The sequence below is a fragment of the Microcaecilia unicolor genome, chromosome 5 (assembly GCF_901765095.1).
Source record: "Microcaecilia unicolor chromosome 5, aMicUni1.1, whole genome shotgun sequence".
In the NCBI taxonomy this organism is placed as follows: Eukaryota; Metazoa; Chordata; class Amphibia; order Gymnophiona; family Siphonopidae; genus Microcaecilia; species Microcaecilia unicolor.
The window spans coordinates 171,816,322-171,835,643 of NC_044035.1; the positions used below are offsets into that span (position 1 = coordinate 171,816,322).

Consider the following 19,322-nt stretch of genomic DNA (forward strand, 5'->3'; position numbering starts at 1 on the left):
TATTGGCAATAGCGCATAGTTTGAGGATGGGTTGTGACACTTTCACCCTGCCTCCGCTCTCCCAGGGGGGGAAACTTAGAGGAATCTCAGAATGGGTTTAGAATCCTGGAGGGAAATGCAAAAGCCTGGATAGGAATTCCTTAGAGGACGGGACTACTGGAATTGATTTGAAATCTGAGGCCACAAGAAAAACAGGTTAAAGCAGATTCTTTTCTTATCAACACCCTTAAAACCCCAGTCACTTAATTAAGGGCCACTATCAGCAAAAAATATAGGAAAATTGCCTACCTGAATTGGAACGTGAAGTTGAAAAGACAGCAGCTAAATCTCATTTGTTAAGTTGTGTGCCAGGAACTGCTGTAGTCCTTGGGAGAAGAGCAGCTGTAGAAAGCATAAAGGAATCTGCAAGTTCAGTTCTGATGGGGGGGGGGGGGGGGGGGGGGAATGAAGACTCCAGGAATTTTGGGGCTTGTAGTTCCCATTAATCCCACCTATAAAGGGGCTAGGAACTAAGGTATAGAGGTGGAACCAAAACCCTATATGAGCCCAGCTGGTGACTATAATGGGCAGTTTGAGCCAGTGGCGTAGCCAAGGGTGGGCTCAGGCCCATCCAGTAGCAGCACACCTATGATATGGCTGGCAGGGATTCCCAAGCCCTACCAGCTGAAAACTCCCCAAAACTCCCTCCTGCATACCTTGTAAATAGCAGATATTTGCCTGCAGCGAGCAGCAGCTGATATATGCTGTGGGGCCAACATGAGCAGTGTGTATTAGATGCTGCTCGCTGCTGGTGAAAATCTGCTATTTAAAAGATATGTGGAGGGGGGGATGTTTGAGAGACCATATGGTATACAAGCGAGAGAGAGAGAGACCAAATCACTTGTGTGACAAGGTGGAGTTCTTCTGCCCACCCATCTTGGGCCCAGGCCCATCCAAAATTGAGTGTCTGGCTACACGCCTGGTTTCAGCAGTGCAGGGAGGAACAGGAGGAATGGGAAAAGCCCTCTAAGGAGGAAGCTATAGACGGGGACATGATCTCCCAGGGCTCAGGACCCTAAGAAGAACACCCCAGAAGGTGAGGTAAACATACTGAGAGACCTAGGGGAACAGACCCTTAAGTTAAAACCCTTCTGAGGGAATGTTGGGGAGAGAGGGGTCTCCCAGAAGCATGGTCAGAAAGGTAGAGGCATATGCTAGAGAGCCTCAGAAGAGAACTCCTTAGGCAAGTAGCTGGTATGGTGTTTGAACTCTGAAAAGCAGAAAAGGGTCAGTGGCACAGGCACAGACATGCCAAATCACATGCATCTGGGACCCTTCTTCTGCTCTCACACATAACTATACTAATCTCACACATTGTCGCTCTCTCTCTCCTTTTTCTGTCCTTGCTCCCGCAGCTCCTTTCGGCATGTATCGCTTTCCTGGCTCCTGTGGTCTGCTAAACTTGCGACATTTTAGTAACACTCAAGAGACACTGCTTCTGGCCAACGCGGGACCTTTCTTCTGCTGCTCCCCCTCCTCTGACACTAATTCTGGTTTCTGGAGGTGGGACAGTAATGGAAAGGCCCTGTGTTGGCCAAGAGCAGCATCTCTTCAGTGCTACTGGCCTCAAGCAAGTTTGGTGGACCACAGGAGTCAGGCAAGTGAGAGATGCTGGCTGGGCTGCTGGTGAGCAGGAAAGGCAAAGAGTGTTGGGGGGAGGTGAAAAGAAAGGATGCCAGAATGGTGATATGGGGGGAGTGGGGAAGAGAGAGATAGAGATGCTAGGATGAGGGTGGGGGGGGGAGGGAAGAGAGAGATGCCAGGATTTGTTGGGGGGGGGGGAATAGAGAAAGAGATGCCAGGATAAGGGGGAGGGGGAAGAAGGAAGAGGGAGAGGTGCTGGACCTCCAAATGGGAGACAGAACAGGAATGAGGGATGCAAGAGGAACACTTGCTGGACCCCTGGGGATGGGAGACAGAAGGAGGGAAGAGAGAGAGAGAGATGCTGGCCTAGTGAGGAAAGGAGGGAGAGAGAGCGATGCTGGCATTTTTTTTTTTTGGGGGGGAGACATAGGGACACAGAAGAGTTATGTTGGACAGGGCAACAATAGGGCATAGCAGGGGGGAGATGCTCAACATGGAGGCAAGATAGGGGCAAGGTCATAGGGGTGATGCTGGGTAGGGTGGATAAGGATATAGAGAGAAGATAGATGGTGGATATGGAGAGAAAAGAAGTGCCAAATGGACAAGGAGACCCTGGCAAGAGAGTTAAGAGAAGACAGAGGAAAGGAGAAAAGTAAAATTACCACACAACAAAGGTAGAAAACATATTTTTTTAATTTTCTATTTATTGATTAGTGCCATAGGCGTAGTTTGACTGTTTCATTTGGGGGAGCAAAGAATGGGCGGAGCATATTAGCATATCATTTGCATATATACATATGCAAATGAATATGCTAATATGGAGGAAGGAAATGAAATTTACAGGTAAAATATCACAGATGCACATTTCAAAAAGCTGACACATTTCAATTAATAAATTATGAATAAAATAAACTTTTATTTACCTTTGTTGTCTGATCATTTAGTTTTTCTATTCGCTTTGATCCCAGTGTCTTCTGTTTTATGCAGTGTCTTCTTTCCAGTAGGCTTCCCTCTGCTCCCCACCCTCCCAGTCCCATCCATCTCTTGCTCCTTCCCTCTGCTCCCCACCCCTCCCAGTCCCAACCATCTCTTGCTCCTTCCCGCTGCTCCCCACCCCTCCCAGTCCCATCCATCTTCTGTTCCTTCCCTCTGCTCACCATCCCTCCGTCCCATCCATCTCTTGCTCCTTCCCTCTGCTGTGCCTGACCTCTCCAAATCCCATCCATCTCCTGGTCCATCCCTCTGCTCCCCACCCCTCGCAGTCCCATCCATCTCCTGCTCCTTCCCTCTGACCTCCTTTCCCAGTCCAGTCCAATCCAATTCCTGGTCCTTCCCTCTGCTCCCCACCCACCCCTCCCAGTCCCATCCATCTCTTGCTCCTTCCCTCTGCTTCCCACCCCTCCCAGTCCCATCCAATTCCTGGTCCTTCCCTCTGCTCCCCACCCACCCCTCCCAGTCCCATCCATCTCTTGCTCCTTCCCTCTGCTTCCCACCCCTCCCAGTCCCATCCATCTCCTGCTCCTTCCCACTGCTTCCCACCCTCCCAGTCCCATCCATCTCCTGCTCCTTCCCTCTGCTTCCCACCCTCCCAGTCCCATCCATCTCTTGCTCCTTCCCTCTGCTTCCCACCCCTCCCAGTCCCATCCATCTCCTGCTCCTTCCCTCTGACCTCCTTTCCCAGTCCAGTCCAATCCAATTCCTGGTCCTTCCCTCTGCTCCCCACCCACCCCTCCCAGTCCCATCCATCTCTTGCTCCTTCCCTCTGCTTCCCACCCCTCCCAGTCCCATCCATCTCCTGCTCCTTCCCTCTGACCTCCTTTCCCAGTCCAGTCCAATCCAATTCCTGGTCCTTCCCTCTGCTCCCCACCCACCCCTCCCAGTCCCATCCATCTCTTGCTCCTTCCCTCTGCTTCCCACCCCTCCCAGTCCCATCCATCTCCTGCTCCTTCCCTCTGCTTCCCACCCTCCCAGTCCCATCCATCTCTTGCTCTTTCCCTCTGCTTCCCACCCCTCCCAGTCCCATCCATCTCCTCGTCCTTCCCCAGTCCAATCCAATTCCTGGTCCTTCCCTCTGCTCCCCACCCACCCCTCCCAGTCCCATCCATCTCTTGCTCCTCCCTCTGCTCTCCACCCTCCCAGTCCCATTCATCTTCCCTCTGCTGCCCCCCCCCCCCCGCGAGATCCAGGATCGTGACTCCGTTTACCCCCTCTCTTCCTCCCTCCCTCCGGTGCAGGCAACAGTCTTCAGCCTTTCTGTGTTCCTGGCAGCGGTAGCGACGTACACGCTGCCTTCGGTCTGCCCCGGAAGCCTTCTCTTCAAGTTCCTGTTCCCACCTATGCGGGAACAGGAACTTGAAGAGAAGGCTTCGGGGCAGAGCTGAAGGCAGCGTGTACGTCGCTACCGCTGCCAGGAACAAGAAAGGCTTAGAGAAGATTGGTGCTGCCTGCGCCGGAGGGTAGGAAGAGAGGGGGTAGATTATAGACACGCTCGTCTCCGTCCGCTTCGCTGCTTCCCTGCCCTCTCTGTCTGCGTCCCGCCTTCCTCTGATGTCATTTCCTTTCGGGCGGGATTGCAGACAGAGAGGGCAGGGAAGCAGCGAAGCGGACGGAGACGAGCGCGTGCCTGCTTGTGTTTTTTTTTTTTTTTTCATTCTAGCTCCAGTCCACGTCTTCGTCGTTTGGGGGGGCATTGCCCCCCCTCGCCCCCCCCAGTCTACGCCTATGATTAGTGCTCTGAAATGGCAAAAGGAAGCAAGTGCTTCAGTAAAAATAGACACTTGCTTCCTTTTCCCATTGCAGGGCAGATTAGGATTTATCTGTTTTTGGAATCTATATATATGCTAGAGCTGGTTTGGCATGGCAGGGGCCTGTGAGAGAAACCTCACTCATTGGCCTTATATCCAGTTTTGGGATAGGTCACCCTTGGTGTCTCTTCAGGCATACAGGTGGGGGGAGGAAGAGGAGTTCCCAAATTGTCTGGTGGGGGGGGGGGGGGACTCCCTACTACCAAATGGAAACCTGGAAATAGGGGCTGGAGATGTGCTGACCCGTTTGGGTGGGAGAGGGTTCTCTGAGGAAAGTGGCCAGCCAGGTGAGTGACAGCTGTACTTCAAAGGAACGTTACTAATATTTTTGCTGGTGAAAAACACAGGGAATTTAACCAGGGAGAGGCTACTCTGGGAATTTCAGAGTGAGAAGCCTGCAGCCTGGAAGTCATAGCTTGTGAATGTTTGTTGGTGTAAATTCTAATAAGTGAAAAGACTGCACTGTGGAATTACAGTGGGAGTAGCCAAGAGGAGAGAATACAAACTGCCTGAAAATTAAACGTTTTCAGTCTTGTTTTTTTTCCTCCTTTTGAGCTGCAAGTAGGCTCAAAGAGGGGAACTGCCAGGAGGGAGGCAATTAATTAAGGGCAGCTGATAGAGCTGAGCTTCACAAGCTGGCAGGACTGGAGTAGAAGAAAGGAATGGAGTGAGATGCTGAAGCAGGGGCGGCTCAAGGCAAGATGCTGCCTGAAGCAGAGTTAAGATGCCGCCCTCCCGGGCCGAGATGTCGCTTGCTTCCTCCCCAGGCTGAGATGCCACTCCCCCCCAGTCCGAGATGACACCCCCTCCCGGGCTGAGATGCTGGCCCCCTTCCTTTCTTCCTCCACCCCATTCATGGCATTTACCTTGTTGTTTCGTCACATTCTAAAAGCCGATGGCGGCAGAGATCCCCATACGCTGTCCTGTAGCCGGCACCCGCATCTTCCTTTTACTGCGGCCGCCTCTAATGAAACAGGAAGTTACATCAGAGAGGCAGCCACAGTAAAGGAAAGAGGTGGTGCCGGTGGCAGGGCAGCATATGGGAATCACTGCCGCTGGTGGCTTTTGGAATGTGATCAAGCAAAAGGTAAACGTTGCGAACGGGGTGGAGGAAGGAAGGGGGAGATACCGTTGCCCGAAGAGTGCCATCTGAGGCCCCCGCCTCAGGTGGCCTAATGATCAGGCCACCCCTGTTCTGAAGTACTGCGTGCTCCCAACTTTAAACTCTTGCTGTTACCAAAAGAGAACTTTGGGACTTTGAGCTGCCATTTAGTGAAACCTGATCAAGATAAAATATTTGAGGTGTATGTGGTTGCTCATCAGAACTAAGTGGAGCCGCTGTGTTGGAACAAGTATTATGCCAGAAGTACCAATCCTAAATTTTCTCAATAATAGACTTTTTGGTTTCAAAATCTCTGGTTTGAGCATGGTGCAGTCAGCCCTTCCATTTCTGCTGTGTACAATGTGCCCTAGAGGGTGACATTGTACACATGGGCAGAGTCTGGGCATGCTGTGGGTGGGCTGTAAAGTTACATGTGTTAACTTATAAGTTACTGTTCTACCCCCATATTCATGGAGGCAAGTTGTTTATTTTTTTATATCTATATGTTGGACATTGCTATATCAGATTGTATTGCCTGTAACAGTTTACGTTGCTTGTGCCTTTAAGAAAAGCAGAAAGTGCCTTTGGACTATAAATGTAGGTCTTCCTGCAGTGAGCACATGTCCCAGTTTCTTATGTTTTGCCCCTGTGTATGTGGGCTGGAGCCCGCCTTTCTTCTCTCCTTTTGGGGTTTGAGAGTGTGACTACAGGATGGTTTTATAAGGACTTTAAGCTAACTTTGCATACTGTTACTGTTGCATACTCCCCCTCTTTCAAGCTACTGTAAATGACCAGGTTTTTACTCATTTAAAAGGATTTACAGCATTCACTCTTCAGTGTTGAAAGCCACACCAGCTTATCTCTGCAGAGAGAAACGGGGTGAGCTGGTAGCGAACAGACTCTCAATTCTGCAAGGCAGAGACTCTTGTCCAGCACATCTACAGCTGTAAGTTATTTTCTTTTGTTTGATTTGCATTAAAGAAGAGTTTGGTTCAAGAGTTCTGAGTCTTCACAGTGATGTTCTATAACTGCATACTAATTCCTGAATAGACAGAGACTATCAGGCAAAAGAGCAGAACAGTTACACATGAATCTCTGGAACAGAAGGGTACATGTTTATACCAGACCTACAGCTGGCATAAGTGCTCATGCTTAAGTTATATGCATGTATCTCACCTGTTAATGCTAGTATTCTATTAAGGAAAGTATGTGTCTAGTTTCTTTTATAGAATTGACTCCTATCTTGTGCCCAGCTAGAGAATTATCCTCCACACAGATAATTTTTGGCCTGCCTTCACTCTTTCCCTAACCCAGCTCACAAATATTCAGATAATATCTGGCTGTTTAGCAATTTAAGGGACCCTTGTACAAAGCTGCAGTAAGCACTAACGCATGCTTACCACAGCAAAAGATGGCGTACTGTGGGGCGTGCTGAGGCATCCAATGATAATTTTGGAATGTGCAAGAGCTACCCATGTGCTAACAAAATACATTTTTTTGCAGTGGGGTTGAGTCTGGTGGTAGAGAGTGGGCGTGTACTGTGCTAATCAGTTAGCACAGCTACATTGCTAACTGATTAGTGCATGATTAGCATGTGAACTCTTACCACCTAAAAAATGGGTGGCTTTAAGGACTCATGTGCTATTCTGTTTTAATGGCCATGCACTAATGGCAAAATTGGCATGTGGCCATTTATACAAAAAATAGGAAATTCTGCCATTTTACTCCAGCAGTAATGGCCTTAGTGCACAGGAAAGGCCCGCATAAAGGCACGCTAAGGCCACTTTTTAGCGCTGTTTGGTAAAAGGGCCCCTAAATTACCTGATGATATCTGTATATTTTTTGAAAATATATGGATAGGCCTATCATACTGTCCAGGGCCGGCTCAAGGGATTGTGGAACCCTTAGCCAACTTGCTTTGGTGGCACCCCCCATCACATCAGATCACTTCGCTTCTGGCTCTACCTCCCTCTATCCCTGTGGGTTCAGCATCTCCCCCTCCCTTGGGCCAGCATTTCTCCCCTCCCCCAGTGCAGTCTCTCTTTTCCCCTCCTCTGTCTCCCTCCCTGTGGGTCCAGCACTACTCCCTCACATCTTTCTCTCCCCCATGGTCCTGTAAAGTTTATGTTGGTCACCAGCAGCAGCATGACAGGCTGCCTTTGGCCATCCCCTGAATCTTTCCTCTGCTGTGTCCTGCCCACAGGTAATTGCATCAGAGGAGGCAGGAAAGAGGTGAGGGAGCAGTGCCAGACCCATGGGGGGGAGGGGGAGAGAAGAGTAGATGCCGGACTGGGGAAGGGGGGAAGTAAAAGTCTTAACCTGTAGACCAGGTGAGCTCAGAGGCTGGGTATTTTGGTGCCCTTAATCACTGGCACTCTGGGCCAGAGCCTCACCTGGTACCAATGGTTAAGCCAGCCTTGATACTGTCCAAGGAGAAAACAGGGTGGGTAATTATTCTTGTAAATGTGCACTAATTATTTTATTACTAATGTTTACAATACCAGAACTTAACTGTTGTACTATAGTAAACGAATGTCACATTATAGTTCAAAAGTCTTCAGTAATTTATAGAAAAGTAGGTTGATATAAAGAGGGACAACTGTAGTTCCCTTGGCTACAGCAACAAGTACATTTTATTATTGTGTCAATATCGTGGTCTTTTGGAGCTAGAATAAAGGAAACTGATGAGACAATGTATGTGCCACGCTCATAGCAGTACTTATCGATTTTATTTGTAAACCATTCTTTGGTAAACAACAAAACCAAATTTTTAAATTTAAAAATAAAAAAAAGAAGAAAAAAATATACTTCCACTCTAAATCCAAGAATTCAGGAAATCATCTCCCCCCTCAAAAACTTAAACCACATACACTACACAACAGCAACAATCAACCAAGAACTACCAAATCAACCCTTCAGAAGCTGAAGCCGGAGAATCAGAAGGGTTAGGAATTACATATGAACTGACTACATGACAACTATCCTAAACCCAAGAGCTATTGATGGGTGAGGTCATGATGCTGCCTCTCTTCTCATTTTTCCACAAAGTCTCTGGCTCCAGATCAACACATTGAGCAGTGCCACCTGCAGGTGGAGTCACCAGTTGTCTTTCTTAATCCTATTCTTCCTTCCTTCTCATTAGTTACCCTCCTGAAAATGACACGGGTAGGGGTGGGGTGTGGAGGGGGGAGTAGATTTTAGAAAGGGGTGATTTTGTTACATAGGAGATCTGGCTTGGTTGCACATCGCAATCTCCAACTCGGTGCGGTAGAGCTTCCCTCCATCAGACAGTGACATGATGCTCTTCCTGTAGTTGGTGAGAGTCTGGATGTTCACCTCCTAGTGGATAGTGAAAAGAAACGTTCAGCACACTGGTACAGCTGTAGAAGTTGCACAACACCTGTAGCTGGTAGGGATGTGCATTTGTTAGTGTGCATTTAGGAGCCCTTTTTTTTTTACTAAATCCTGTTAAGTGCTAATGCATACTTAGCGTGAGACAAAAAGCTTACCACAAAACACATGAAAGCGTTTTGTGGTGATTTGCCTTTCAGTATGTGCTAAACACATGCTGTTTATTTATTTACTTGCCAGAAAGGGGCATGTCATAGGTGAAGATTGGGCATAGAAACATTATCCAGCTAGTGTGTTTGTATTAGTGCATACTAACTGGATAATACAGACATAATGCAGGAGCACTTAGGGTTTTACTCAGTAAATGCTACCTAAAACATCGGTGCTGAAAAACTCCAATTAAGCGGTATTCCGTAATCTGCAACTAAAGTTTGGCACGGTTTATAGAATGCTGCTTAAGCGTTATGGCCACTACTAAATTTAGGCGCGACCATTTGCACCAAAGAAAACATGATGCAAATGTCCATGCCTAACTTTACATGTGGAACACCCTCATTCTGTAATTACATGTGTAACTCAAAATCATGCCCCCGTTCTGCCCTGAAACACCCAGTACTCTCCCCTTTCCTTGCCCCCCTTTTCAGGCTGCATGTAAATTTTAGGTGCAGATCAAGCACCTAACTTTACATGTGTAACATCCAATTAAATCTAATTAGTGCCAATAATTGCTTATTAAAAAGCCACGTATTAGCACTAGTTGGATCGTTATTCATTTAAATTGCATGCGCAAATTTGAACTGCTCCTAAATTTGCAGATCGGTTACCCTGCTGTTTTCTTGGACCCGCAGTTTTAGTGGGTGCAGTGCACTTCAGGCAGGCGGACCCAGGCCCATCCCCCCCTACCTGCTACACTTGCGCTGGTAAATGTGAGCCCTTCAAAACCCACCCGAAACCCACTGTACCCATATGTAGGTGCCTCCCTTCACCCCTTAGGGCTATGGTAGTGGTGTACAGTTGTGGGGAGGGTTGGGGGGCTCAGCAGACAAGGTAAGGGAGCTATGCACCTGGGAGCAATTTGTGAAGTCCACTGCAGTGCCCTCTAGAGTGCCCGGTTGGTGTCCTGGCATGTGAGGGGGACCAGTGCACTACAAATGCTGGCTCCTCCCATGACCAAATGCCTTGGATTTGGTCATTTTTGAGATGGGCATCCTCGGTTTCCATTATCGCCAAAAACAGGGGACGACCATCTCTAAGGTTGACCCAAATGTTGAGATTTGACCGTATTATCGAAATGAAAGATGGACGCCCATCTTGTTTCGATAATAGCGGTTTCCCTGCCCCTTCATGGGGCCATCCTGCGGGGACGCCCTCAGGAAAACTTGGGCGCCCCGTTCGATTATGCCCCTCCACGAGTCTTTATTTATTTATTTTATTCATTTGATATTTCTATCCCACATTATCCTGAGTGAAACTCAGGTTCAATGTGACTAACTTATCAAAAACATTCAAATGGTACATAATATGTCATATTAAACAGATTTTCAATAAAACATTATGCAAGTATTAATATCTTGAATTGAACCAATATAGAAGGAAAAGAACAGATAGTTTTAGGAGTGCAGAAGTTAGAGAAAAAGGAAGACTTAGTTGAGCACAGAGCAACTATTTGATATTGTAGTAATAATCAGCAATTTAAGGATGGATGAAATGGGAATAGATTCTATGACAAAGGGTTCTTAAAGAGGATAAAGGATTGGTAAGAAGTGCCGGGTATAGCATTGATTAAGATTTAGTTCATAGGTTTACTGAAGACTGAACTAAAGAAATGTGTTTTCAATAAGCTATGAAATGACATGAAATCATTAATATGTCTAATTGGTTTAGGTAAGGTGTTCCAAATTTTGGTTCCTTGGTATGAGAAGTTGGCATTATGGATTGTTTTGTAGATTGCTTTTTTACAGTTTGGAAAATGTAAGGTGAGATATTCTCTGGAGGATTTTATCACATAACGAGGAGATAATACAATGAGATCATTCATAAAGGATGGAGACATGCCATATAGGATTTGGTGAATGAAAACGTATAATTTGAATGATATTCATTTCTTAATTAGAGAGGTGTGGTAGCCGTGTTAGTCTACTTTTAAAGGTAATCAATATAAATAAAACAAAATAAAACATGGAAAAGAAAATAAGATGATACCTTTTTTATTGGACATAACAATACATTTCTTGATTAGCTTTCGAAGGTTGCCCTTCTTCGTCAGATTGGAAATAAGCAAATGGTAGATGACAGTATATATGAGTGAAATGCTTTGATGTTTCGCTCATATATACTGTCATCTACCAACATTTGCTTATTTCCGATCTGACGAAGAAGGGCAACCTTTGAAAGCTAATCAAGAAATATATTAAGTTATGTCCAATAAAAAAGGTATCATCTTATTTTCTTTTCCATTTTTTAATTGGTAGCCAGTGTAATTTAAATAGAAGAGGGGAAGATTTGGCGAAGAATGGAGATCTACAGATAAGATGCACCACAGTATTTTGGGCAGTTTGTAGTTTTTTTCAGAAGACCACATTTGGTGCCAGCATAGATGGAGTTATAGTAATCAAATTTTGTTAGAACTAAGGATTGAACTATTGTGCGAAAGACTGACTTAGTGAAAAATGGTCTCAACAATGTAAGTTTCCATAATGTGTTAAAAAAACATTTGAAACTATTTTAGAAACCTGATTTTCTACTGAAAGAAATTGGTGTATTGTGATTTCAAGGATTTTCATTGTGGAGTCAAGTGGATATGTAGTGTTATCAATTTTGAAATTCTAGAGAGTCATGGGATGATAAGGGTTGGTGATAATAAGTAGTTTAGTTCTTTCTATATTGAGTTTCATTTTGAAAGTGGATGCCCCAGGATTCCATCAGTGTGATACCTAATTTGATTAAATGAGTTATATCATTTATTTCTTTGGTAAATGGAATGTAAATAGTAACATCGTCAGCATCAATGTTAAGTTGGAAGACCATTCTTTTCCAGTAAATTACCTAGGGGAATCATCATGATGTTGAATAAGATGGGAGCTAAAGGAGAGTCCTGCGGTACTCTACAACTGGGAGACCATGATGACGAAATTGTACCTGATTGTTTGACATGGTAAGATATTAATTTTAAGAATCCAGAGAACCAATTTAAGACTACTCCACATATACTATAATGGTCTAGGATGTTAAGAAGAATATCATGATCTACAGTGTCAAAGGTGCTAGACATATCGAATTGGAGTATTAAGATCATATTACCTTTACCTAATTCTCATCTACATAAGTACATAAGTAATGCCATACTGGGAAAAGACCAAAGGTCCATCGAGCCCAGCATCCTGTCCCTGAAAGCAGCCAATCCAGGTCAAGGGCACCTGACAAGCTACCCAAACGTACAAACATTTTATACAAGTTATTCCCGAAATTGTGGATTTTTCCCAAGTCCATTTAGTAGCGGTCTATGAGAGTGGTAAAGACTGTTTCAGTACTATAGGAGGGTCTGAAACCAGATTGCGAACTGTGTAATATAGAGTGTAGTTGAAGGTAATCCATGAGTTGATGTGTTACCAGACCTTCCATTATTTTGACTAATAAAGGAATTGAAGCTACTGGTCTATAGTTGGAGACTGTGCTTTGGCTAATCTGGGTGTTCTTTGGGAAGTCAGAATGATGTTTTCATTTTGAGAAGGGAATGAACCTTGAGACAATATTGAAGTAAGAATAGAGTTTAAACAGTCTATGAATTCAATAGGAACTGTTTTGAGAAGATAAATAGGACATATATCAAGCATGCATTGTGATTTGGTGTATTTGTGTAAAAGGTGCTTGACTTGATCTGTTGTGAAAGGGATAAATACAGACCAAATTCTGTCAGCTTGTGAGCAAGAGTGTGGTGGATCATGCAAGTTAAGGAACATAGTAGGGTAAACCAGCAGAAATCGCAGCTAGATTGAAGTTGTGGACATTTATGCCTTCTCATGAGGAGGTGTGAATGTTAGTGATCATGAGGGGATGCATGATTGCAAGGTGGGAGGAGTGAGTTTCAGGTTTCAGACAAATCCAAAACCGAAATTTGGTTGGCCTCTAACACATACCACCAGGGGTAATTTTATAAACACCATTTTATGTGGACAAAATGTATAAAATTACACCTATAGGAGCGACTACTGAAACAGAATTATATATTCATTGGTACCCAGTGCAAGTATAGCTCCATTATTTGGAGATTTTCAGCACTTGTATGGATAGTATTGGCTGAAAATCTCTCTAAATGACCCAATGCGGTCAATATAGTAAAGGTGTGAAGCAAGAGCGTACTGCAACAATATTAGTGTTCAGCTGCTTTGCTATCTGAATGAGTAATGCATTTAGTTTAGGCCTGTTAAATAGTAGCCCTACATTAAACATAATGACAACTGCATTGACCGCATTACACATATATTAAGTGCTGCCATTTATGGTGCTTAGAAGCACTATTGGGTTTTAGATGTACATAAGTTGGCATTTAGTTTATATGCATAAGTGTCTAAATTCCAATTTAATAAAACTGGATATCTAGAATTGAAAAGCAGGCAAGGGGGCATGGTCTGGGTCACATCTCTCCTTAAGAAGCCTTCACTCGACCCTACTTGTCCCTCTAATTACCGACCCATCTCCCTCCTTCCTTTTCTCTCCAAATTACTTGAGCGTGCTGTTCACCGCCGCTGCCTTGATTTTCTCTCCTCACATGCTATTCTTGACCCACTACAATCTGGTTTTCCCCTCTCCACTCAACCGAAACTGCGCTTACTAAAGTCTCCAATGACCTATTACTGGCTAAATCCAGAGGTCAATATTCCATCCTCATTCTTCTTGATTTTTCCGCTGCTTTTGACACTGTCGATCACAGCATACTTCTCGATACCCTGTCCTCACTTGGATTCCAGGGCTCTGTCCTTTCCTGGTTCTCTTCCTACCTCTCCTTCCGCACCTTTAGTGTTCACTCTGGTGGATCCTCTTCTACTTCTATCCCTCTGCCTGTCGGCGTACCTCAGGGTTCTATTCTTGGTCCCCTCCTCTTTTCTATCTACACTTCTTCCCTTGGTTCATTAATCTCATCCCATGGCTTTTCCTACCATCTCTATGCTGATGACTCCCAAATCTACCTTTCTACCCGATATCTCACCTTGCATCCAAACCAAAGTTTCAGCGTGCTTGTCTGACATTGCTGTCTGGATGTCTCAACGCCACCTGAAATTAAATATGACCAAAACCGAGCTTCTCATTTTCCCCCCCAAACCCACCTCCCCGCTCCCCCCGTTTTCTATTTCTGTTGATGGCTCTCTCATTCTCCCTGTCTCCTCAGCTCGAAACCTTGGGGTCATCTTTGACTCTTCTCTCTCCTTCTCTGCTCATATCCAGCAGATTGCCAAGACCTGTTGTTTCTTTCTTTACAACATCCGTAAAATCCGCCCCTTTCTTTCCGAGCACTCTACCAAAACCCTCATCCACACCCTTGGCACCTCTCGTTTAGACTACTGCAATCTGCTTCTTGCTGGCCTCCCACTTAGTCACCTCTCCCCTCTCCAGTCGGTTCAAAACTCTGCTGCCTGTCTCGTCTTCCGCCAGGGTCGCTTTACTCATACTACCCCTCTCCTCAAGACCCTTCACTGGCTCCCTATCCGTTTTCGCATCCTGTTCAAACTTCTTCTACTAACCTATAAATGTACTCACTCTGCTGCTCCCCAGTATCTCTCCACACTCGTCCTTCCCTACACCCCTTCCCGTGCACTCCGCTCCATGGATAAATCCTTCTTATCTGTTCCCTTCTCCACTACTGCCAACTCCAGACTTCGCGCCTTCTGTCTTGCTGCACCCTACGCCTGGAATAAACTTCCTGAGCCCCTACGTCTTGCCCCATCCTTGGCCACCTTTAAATCTAGACTGAAAGCCCACCTCTTTAACATTGCTTTTGACTCGTAACCACTTGTAACCACTCGCCTCCACCAACCCTTCTCTCTTCCTTCCCGTTCACATTAATTGATTTGATTTGCTTACGTTATTTATTTTTTGTCTATTAGATTATAAGCTCTTTGAGCAGGGACTGTCTTTCTTCTATGTTTGTGCAGCGCTGCGTACGCCTTGTAATGCTATAGAAATGCTAAATAGTAGTAGTAGTAGTAGTAATTTTGGGTAAGATTAGGGCAGGCCAAAAAATAAACTATGCATTCTCCATTTCAGAAGGAGAATACATATCTATGTCCAAAACAATTGGTGCCAGGATTTACATCTAGGTTTCACAGAAGTGTTTGAATTGAGCGGTGCTCAACTGGAGGGAATAGGACAGGTCATTTCCTTAATCCCCTAGTTCTTGATGTTCCCCCAAAAGCAAAACTGGCAAGGGATACCGGGCTCTGTGACAGCTTTGGGAAAAATAAACATTTATATTTCTAAAATGACTTACAAATATTTTTGTTCCAGCACATAAACGTTTAAGTTGCTCTTTTATAACATAAACCTTTGGGTGCTGCGCATAAATGTTTGTGCCAGCTCTGACCAGTTGATATTTTAGATATTTATGTTGCTAAAATGAATGCTCCTACTGCACTTAAGCAGAGCATAAATGTCCATTTCTCTGCTCAGCAGATCCTGTTCTAAAATACTAATGTATTCCTATGGGCATCTTTAGCTTTTAGCATGTGCCTATTTTTAATGTGCGGTAAAAATACCAGTGTGTCTACATAAAAGACCCCCTAACAGAACTGAGACCTCCTGATCTGGATGTCTCAGTTCCAATTTGTACATCCTTCCTAAAATGCCACTCTATCCCCAGGATTCTATCGGGTTCAATTTCGAAAGAGAAGGACGTCCTTTTCCCAGAGACATCCAAATTGGTATAATCGAAACCCGATTTTGGACGTCTCCAACTGCAGTCCGTTGCAAGGACGTCCAAATTTCAAGGGGGTGTGTCGGAGGCATAGAGAAGGCGGGACTTGGGTGTGCCTAACACTTGGACGTCCTTGACCCATAATCTAAAAAAAACAAGGATGTCCCTGATGAACACTTGGACGTTTTCACCTGGACATGTTTTTATTACAAATAAGGCACAAAAAGGTGCCCGAAATGACCAGATGACCACTGGAGAGAATCGGGGATGACCTTCCATTACTCCCCCAGTGGTCACTAAACCCCTTCCCACTCTCAAAAAACATCTTTAAAAATATGTCATGCCAGCCTCTATGCCAGCCTCAGATGTCATATTCAGGTCCATGATAGCGCATGCAGGTCCCAGGAGCAGTTTTAGTGGGTACTGCAGTGCACTTCACCCCCCCTACCTGTTACATTTGTGGAGGAAACAACGAGCTCTCCAAAACCCACCACAAACCCACTGTACCCATATATAGGTGCCCCCCTTCACCTATAAGGGCTATGGTAGTGGTGTACAGTTGTAGGTAGTGGGTTTTGAGGGGGCTCAGCACACAAGGTAAGGGAGCTATGTTCCTGGGAGCATTTTATGAAGTCCACTGCAGTGCCCCCTAGGGTGCCTGGTTGGTGTCCTGGCATGTCAGGGGGACCAGTGCACTACAAATGCTGGCTCCTCCCAAATCCAAATGGCTTGCATTTGGATGTTTTTGACATGGACGTCTTTGGTTTTGAAAATTGCCGAAAGTCAGAAACGTCCATGTTTATGGACGTCCAAATCTATGGACGTCCAAATTTAAGGATTTGGACGTCTTTGACGGTCCATCTTGTTTCGAAAATACGGGTTTCCCCGCCCCAGGATTTCACTGTTTCGCAAGGAGGTTCAAATCCCAACTTGGACGTTTCTTTCGAAAATGCCCCTCCACATATCACACCAAGACTTCCATGCAGAAATCAAAGCGTATTCCATAAGAATACGCATAACTTAATTAGTTAACAAGCTAATCAGTGTTGATAATTGGATGTTAGCAAGCAATTAGCACTAATTGGCATTAAGTAGAATTTACACGCATTATTGTCAAAGTGTATTCTGTAAAGTGGTGCTCATAAATTCTAAGTCGCATAGTTGAAATGTGGGCGTGGATATAGGTGGGTCATGAGCGTTTAAAAAATCTATGCGCGTTGTTATAGAATACACCCGATCCGTGCCTAATTTAGGCATCAGGGTTTACACCAGGTTTTAGTTGGTGTAATTGACTGTGACTAAATTTAGTCACATAAACCATATGGAAATTTATGCTTTATTCTACAGATTACTTTACTTACATACCTTATAGAATACGCCTAAGTGAATTTCATTTTGGCAACAAATTTTTAGGCGTGATTTATAGAATCAAGTCCTATATGTGTAAAGGCACTGTATATGGGCATAAATAAACATCTAAAGTTTCTAGCCTGCCCTTGAATGCTGCTATTTAAGCATATACAGTGGGGGAAATAAGTATTTGATCCCTTGCTGATTTTGTAAGTTTGCCCACTGACAAAGACATGAGCAGCCCATAATTGAAGGGTAGGTTATTGGTAACAGTGAGAGATAGCACATCACAAATTAAATCCGGAAAATCACATTGTGGAAAGTATATGAATTTATTTGCATTCTGCAGAGGGAAATAAGTATTTGATCCCTCTGGCAAACAAGACCTAATACTTGGTGGCAAAACCCTTGTTGGCAAGCACAGCGGTCAGACGTCTTCTGTAGTTGATGATGAGGTTTGCACACATGTCAGGAGGAATTTTGGTCCACTCCTCTTTGCAGATCATCTCTAAATCATTAAGAGTTCTGGGCTGTCGCTTGGCAACTCGCAGCTTCAGCTCCCTCCATAAGTTTTCAATGGGATTAAGGTCTGGTGACTGGCTAGGCCACTCCATGACCCTAATGTGCTTCTTCCTGAGCCACTCCTTTGTTGCCTTGGCTGTATGTTTTGGGTCATTGTCGTGCTGGAAGACCCAGCCACGACCCATTTTTAAGGCCCTGGCGGAGGGAAGGAGGTTGTCACTCAGAATTGTACGGTACATGGCCCCATCCATTCTCCCATTGATGCGGTGAAGTAGTCCTGTGCCCTTAGCAGAGAAACACCCCCAAAACATAACATTTCCACCTCCATGCTTGACAGTGGGGACGGTGTTCTTTGGGTCATAGGCAGCATTTCTCTTCCTCCAAACACGGCGAGTTGAGTTCATGCCAAAGAGCTCAATTTTTGTCTCATCTGACCACAGCACCTTCTCCCAATCACTCTCGGCATCATCCAGGTGTTCACTGGCAAACTTCAGACGGGCCGTCACATGTGCCTTCCGGAGCAGGGGGACCTTGCGGGCACTGCAGGATTGCAATCCGTTATGTCGTAATGTGTTACCAATGGTTTTCGTGGTGACAGTGGTCCCAGCTGCCTTGAGATCATTGACAAGTTCCCCCCTTGTAGTTGTAGGCTGATTTCTAACCTTCCTCATGATCAAGGATACCCCACGAGGTGAGATTTTGCGTGGAGCCCCAGATCTTTGTCGATTGACAGTCATTTTGTACTTCTTCCATTTTCTTACTATGGCACCAACAGTTGTCTCCTTCTCGCCCAGCGTCTTACTGATGGTTTTGTAGCCCATTCCAGCCTTGTGCAGGTGTATGATCTTGTCCCTGACATCCTTAGACAGCTCCTTGCTCTTGGCCATTTTGTAGAGGTTAGAGTCTGACTGATTCACTGAGTCTGTGGACAGGTGTCTTTCATACAGGTGACCATTGCCGACAGCTGTCTGTCATGCAGGTAACGAGTTGATTTGGAGCATCTACCTGGTCTGTAGGGGCCAGATCTCTTACTGGTTGGTGGGGGATCAAATACTTATTTCCCTCTGCAGAATGCAAATAAATTCATATACTTTCCACAATGTGATTTTCCGGATTTAATTTGTGATGTGCTATCTCTCACTGTTACCAATAACCTACCCTTCAATTATGGGCTGCTCATGTCTTTGTCAGTGGGCAAACTTACAAAATCAGCAAGGGATCAAATACTTATTTCCCCCACTGTAACTTTGGACATATGCGGAGTCATTTTACAAAGCATTATATACATGGAAAATAGCTTTTATAAAATTGTGCAGCTGCATACACACATACAAGCCCTCATGCTGACATGATAAAGCATGCTTATATGTGCATCATGCTAAGTGTCTCCGACGGTGTAGTTTGAGCAGACTGAACATGCCTATTTTATAAAATATGCAGGTACATATATAGGCCCAATATTCAGCAGGTATCCAGCACCGGCATTAAACCCGGATATTCAATGCCGGGCAGTATCCAGCGACCGGCATGGAATATCCAGGTTTATTTTGGCTGCTATGCTGATATCCAAATTCAAACAGGAGATAGCTAAAGGCAAAAGCATTCTCCTCCTTCAATTTGACATGTCCAGAGCATTCGACATGGTTAACCATAATATCTTGCT

At 45.1% G+C, this 19,322-nt stretch overlaps 1 protein-coding gene across 1 annotated transcript in view; it reads right to left on the reverse strand.

The window, feature by feature from the left end:
* Window positions 1-8,270: 8,270 nt before the first annotated feature.
* Window positions 8,271-19,322, reverse strand: part of CALB2 (calbindin 2) — a 214,175-nt gene continuing 203,123 nt past the window's right edge. Inside the window, exon 11 of the mRNA XM_030204920.1 lies at window positions 8,271-8,868. Within this exon, the coding sequence (XP_030060780.1) occupies window positions 8,746-8,868 (123 nt within the window). The 3' untranslated portion in view covers window positions 8,271-8,745. The remainder of the gene's footprint in view (window positions 8,869-19,322) is intronic.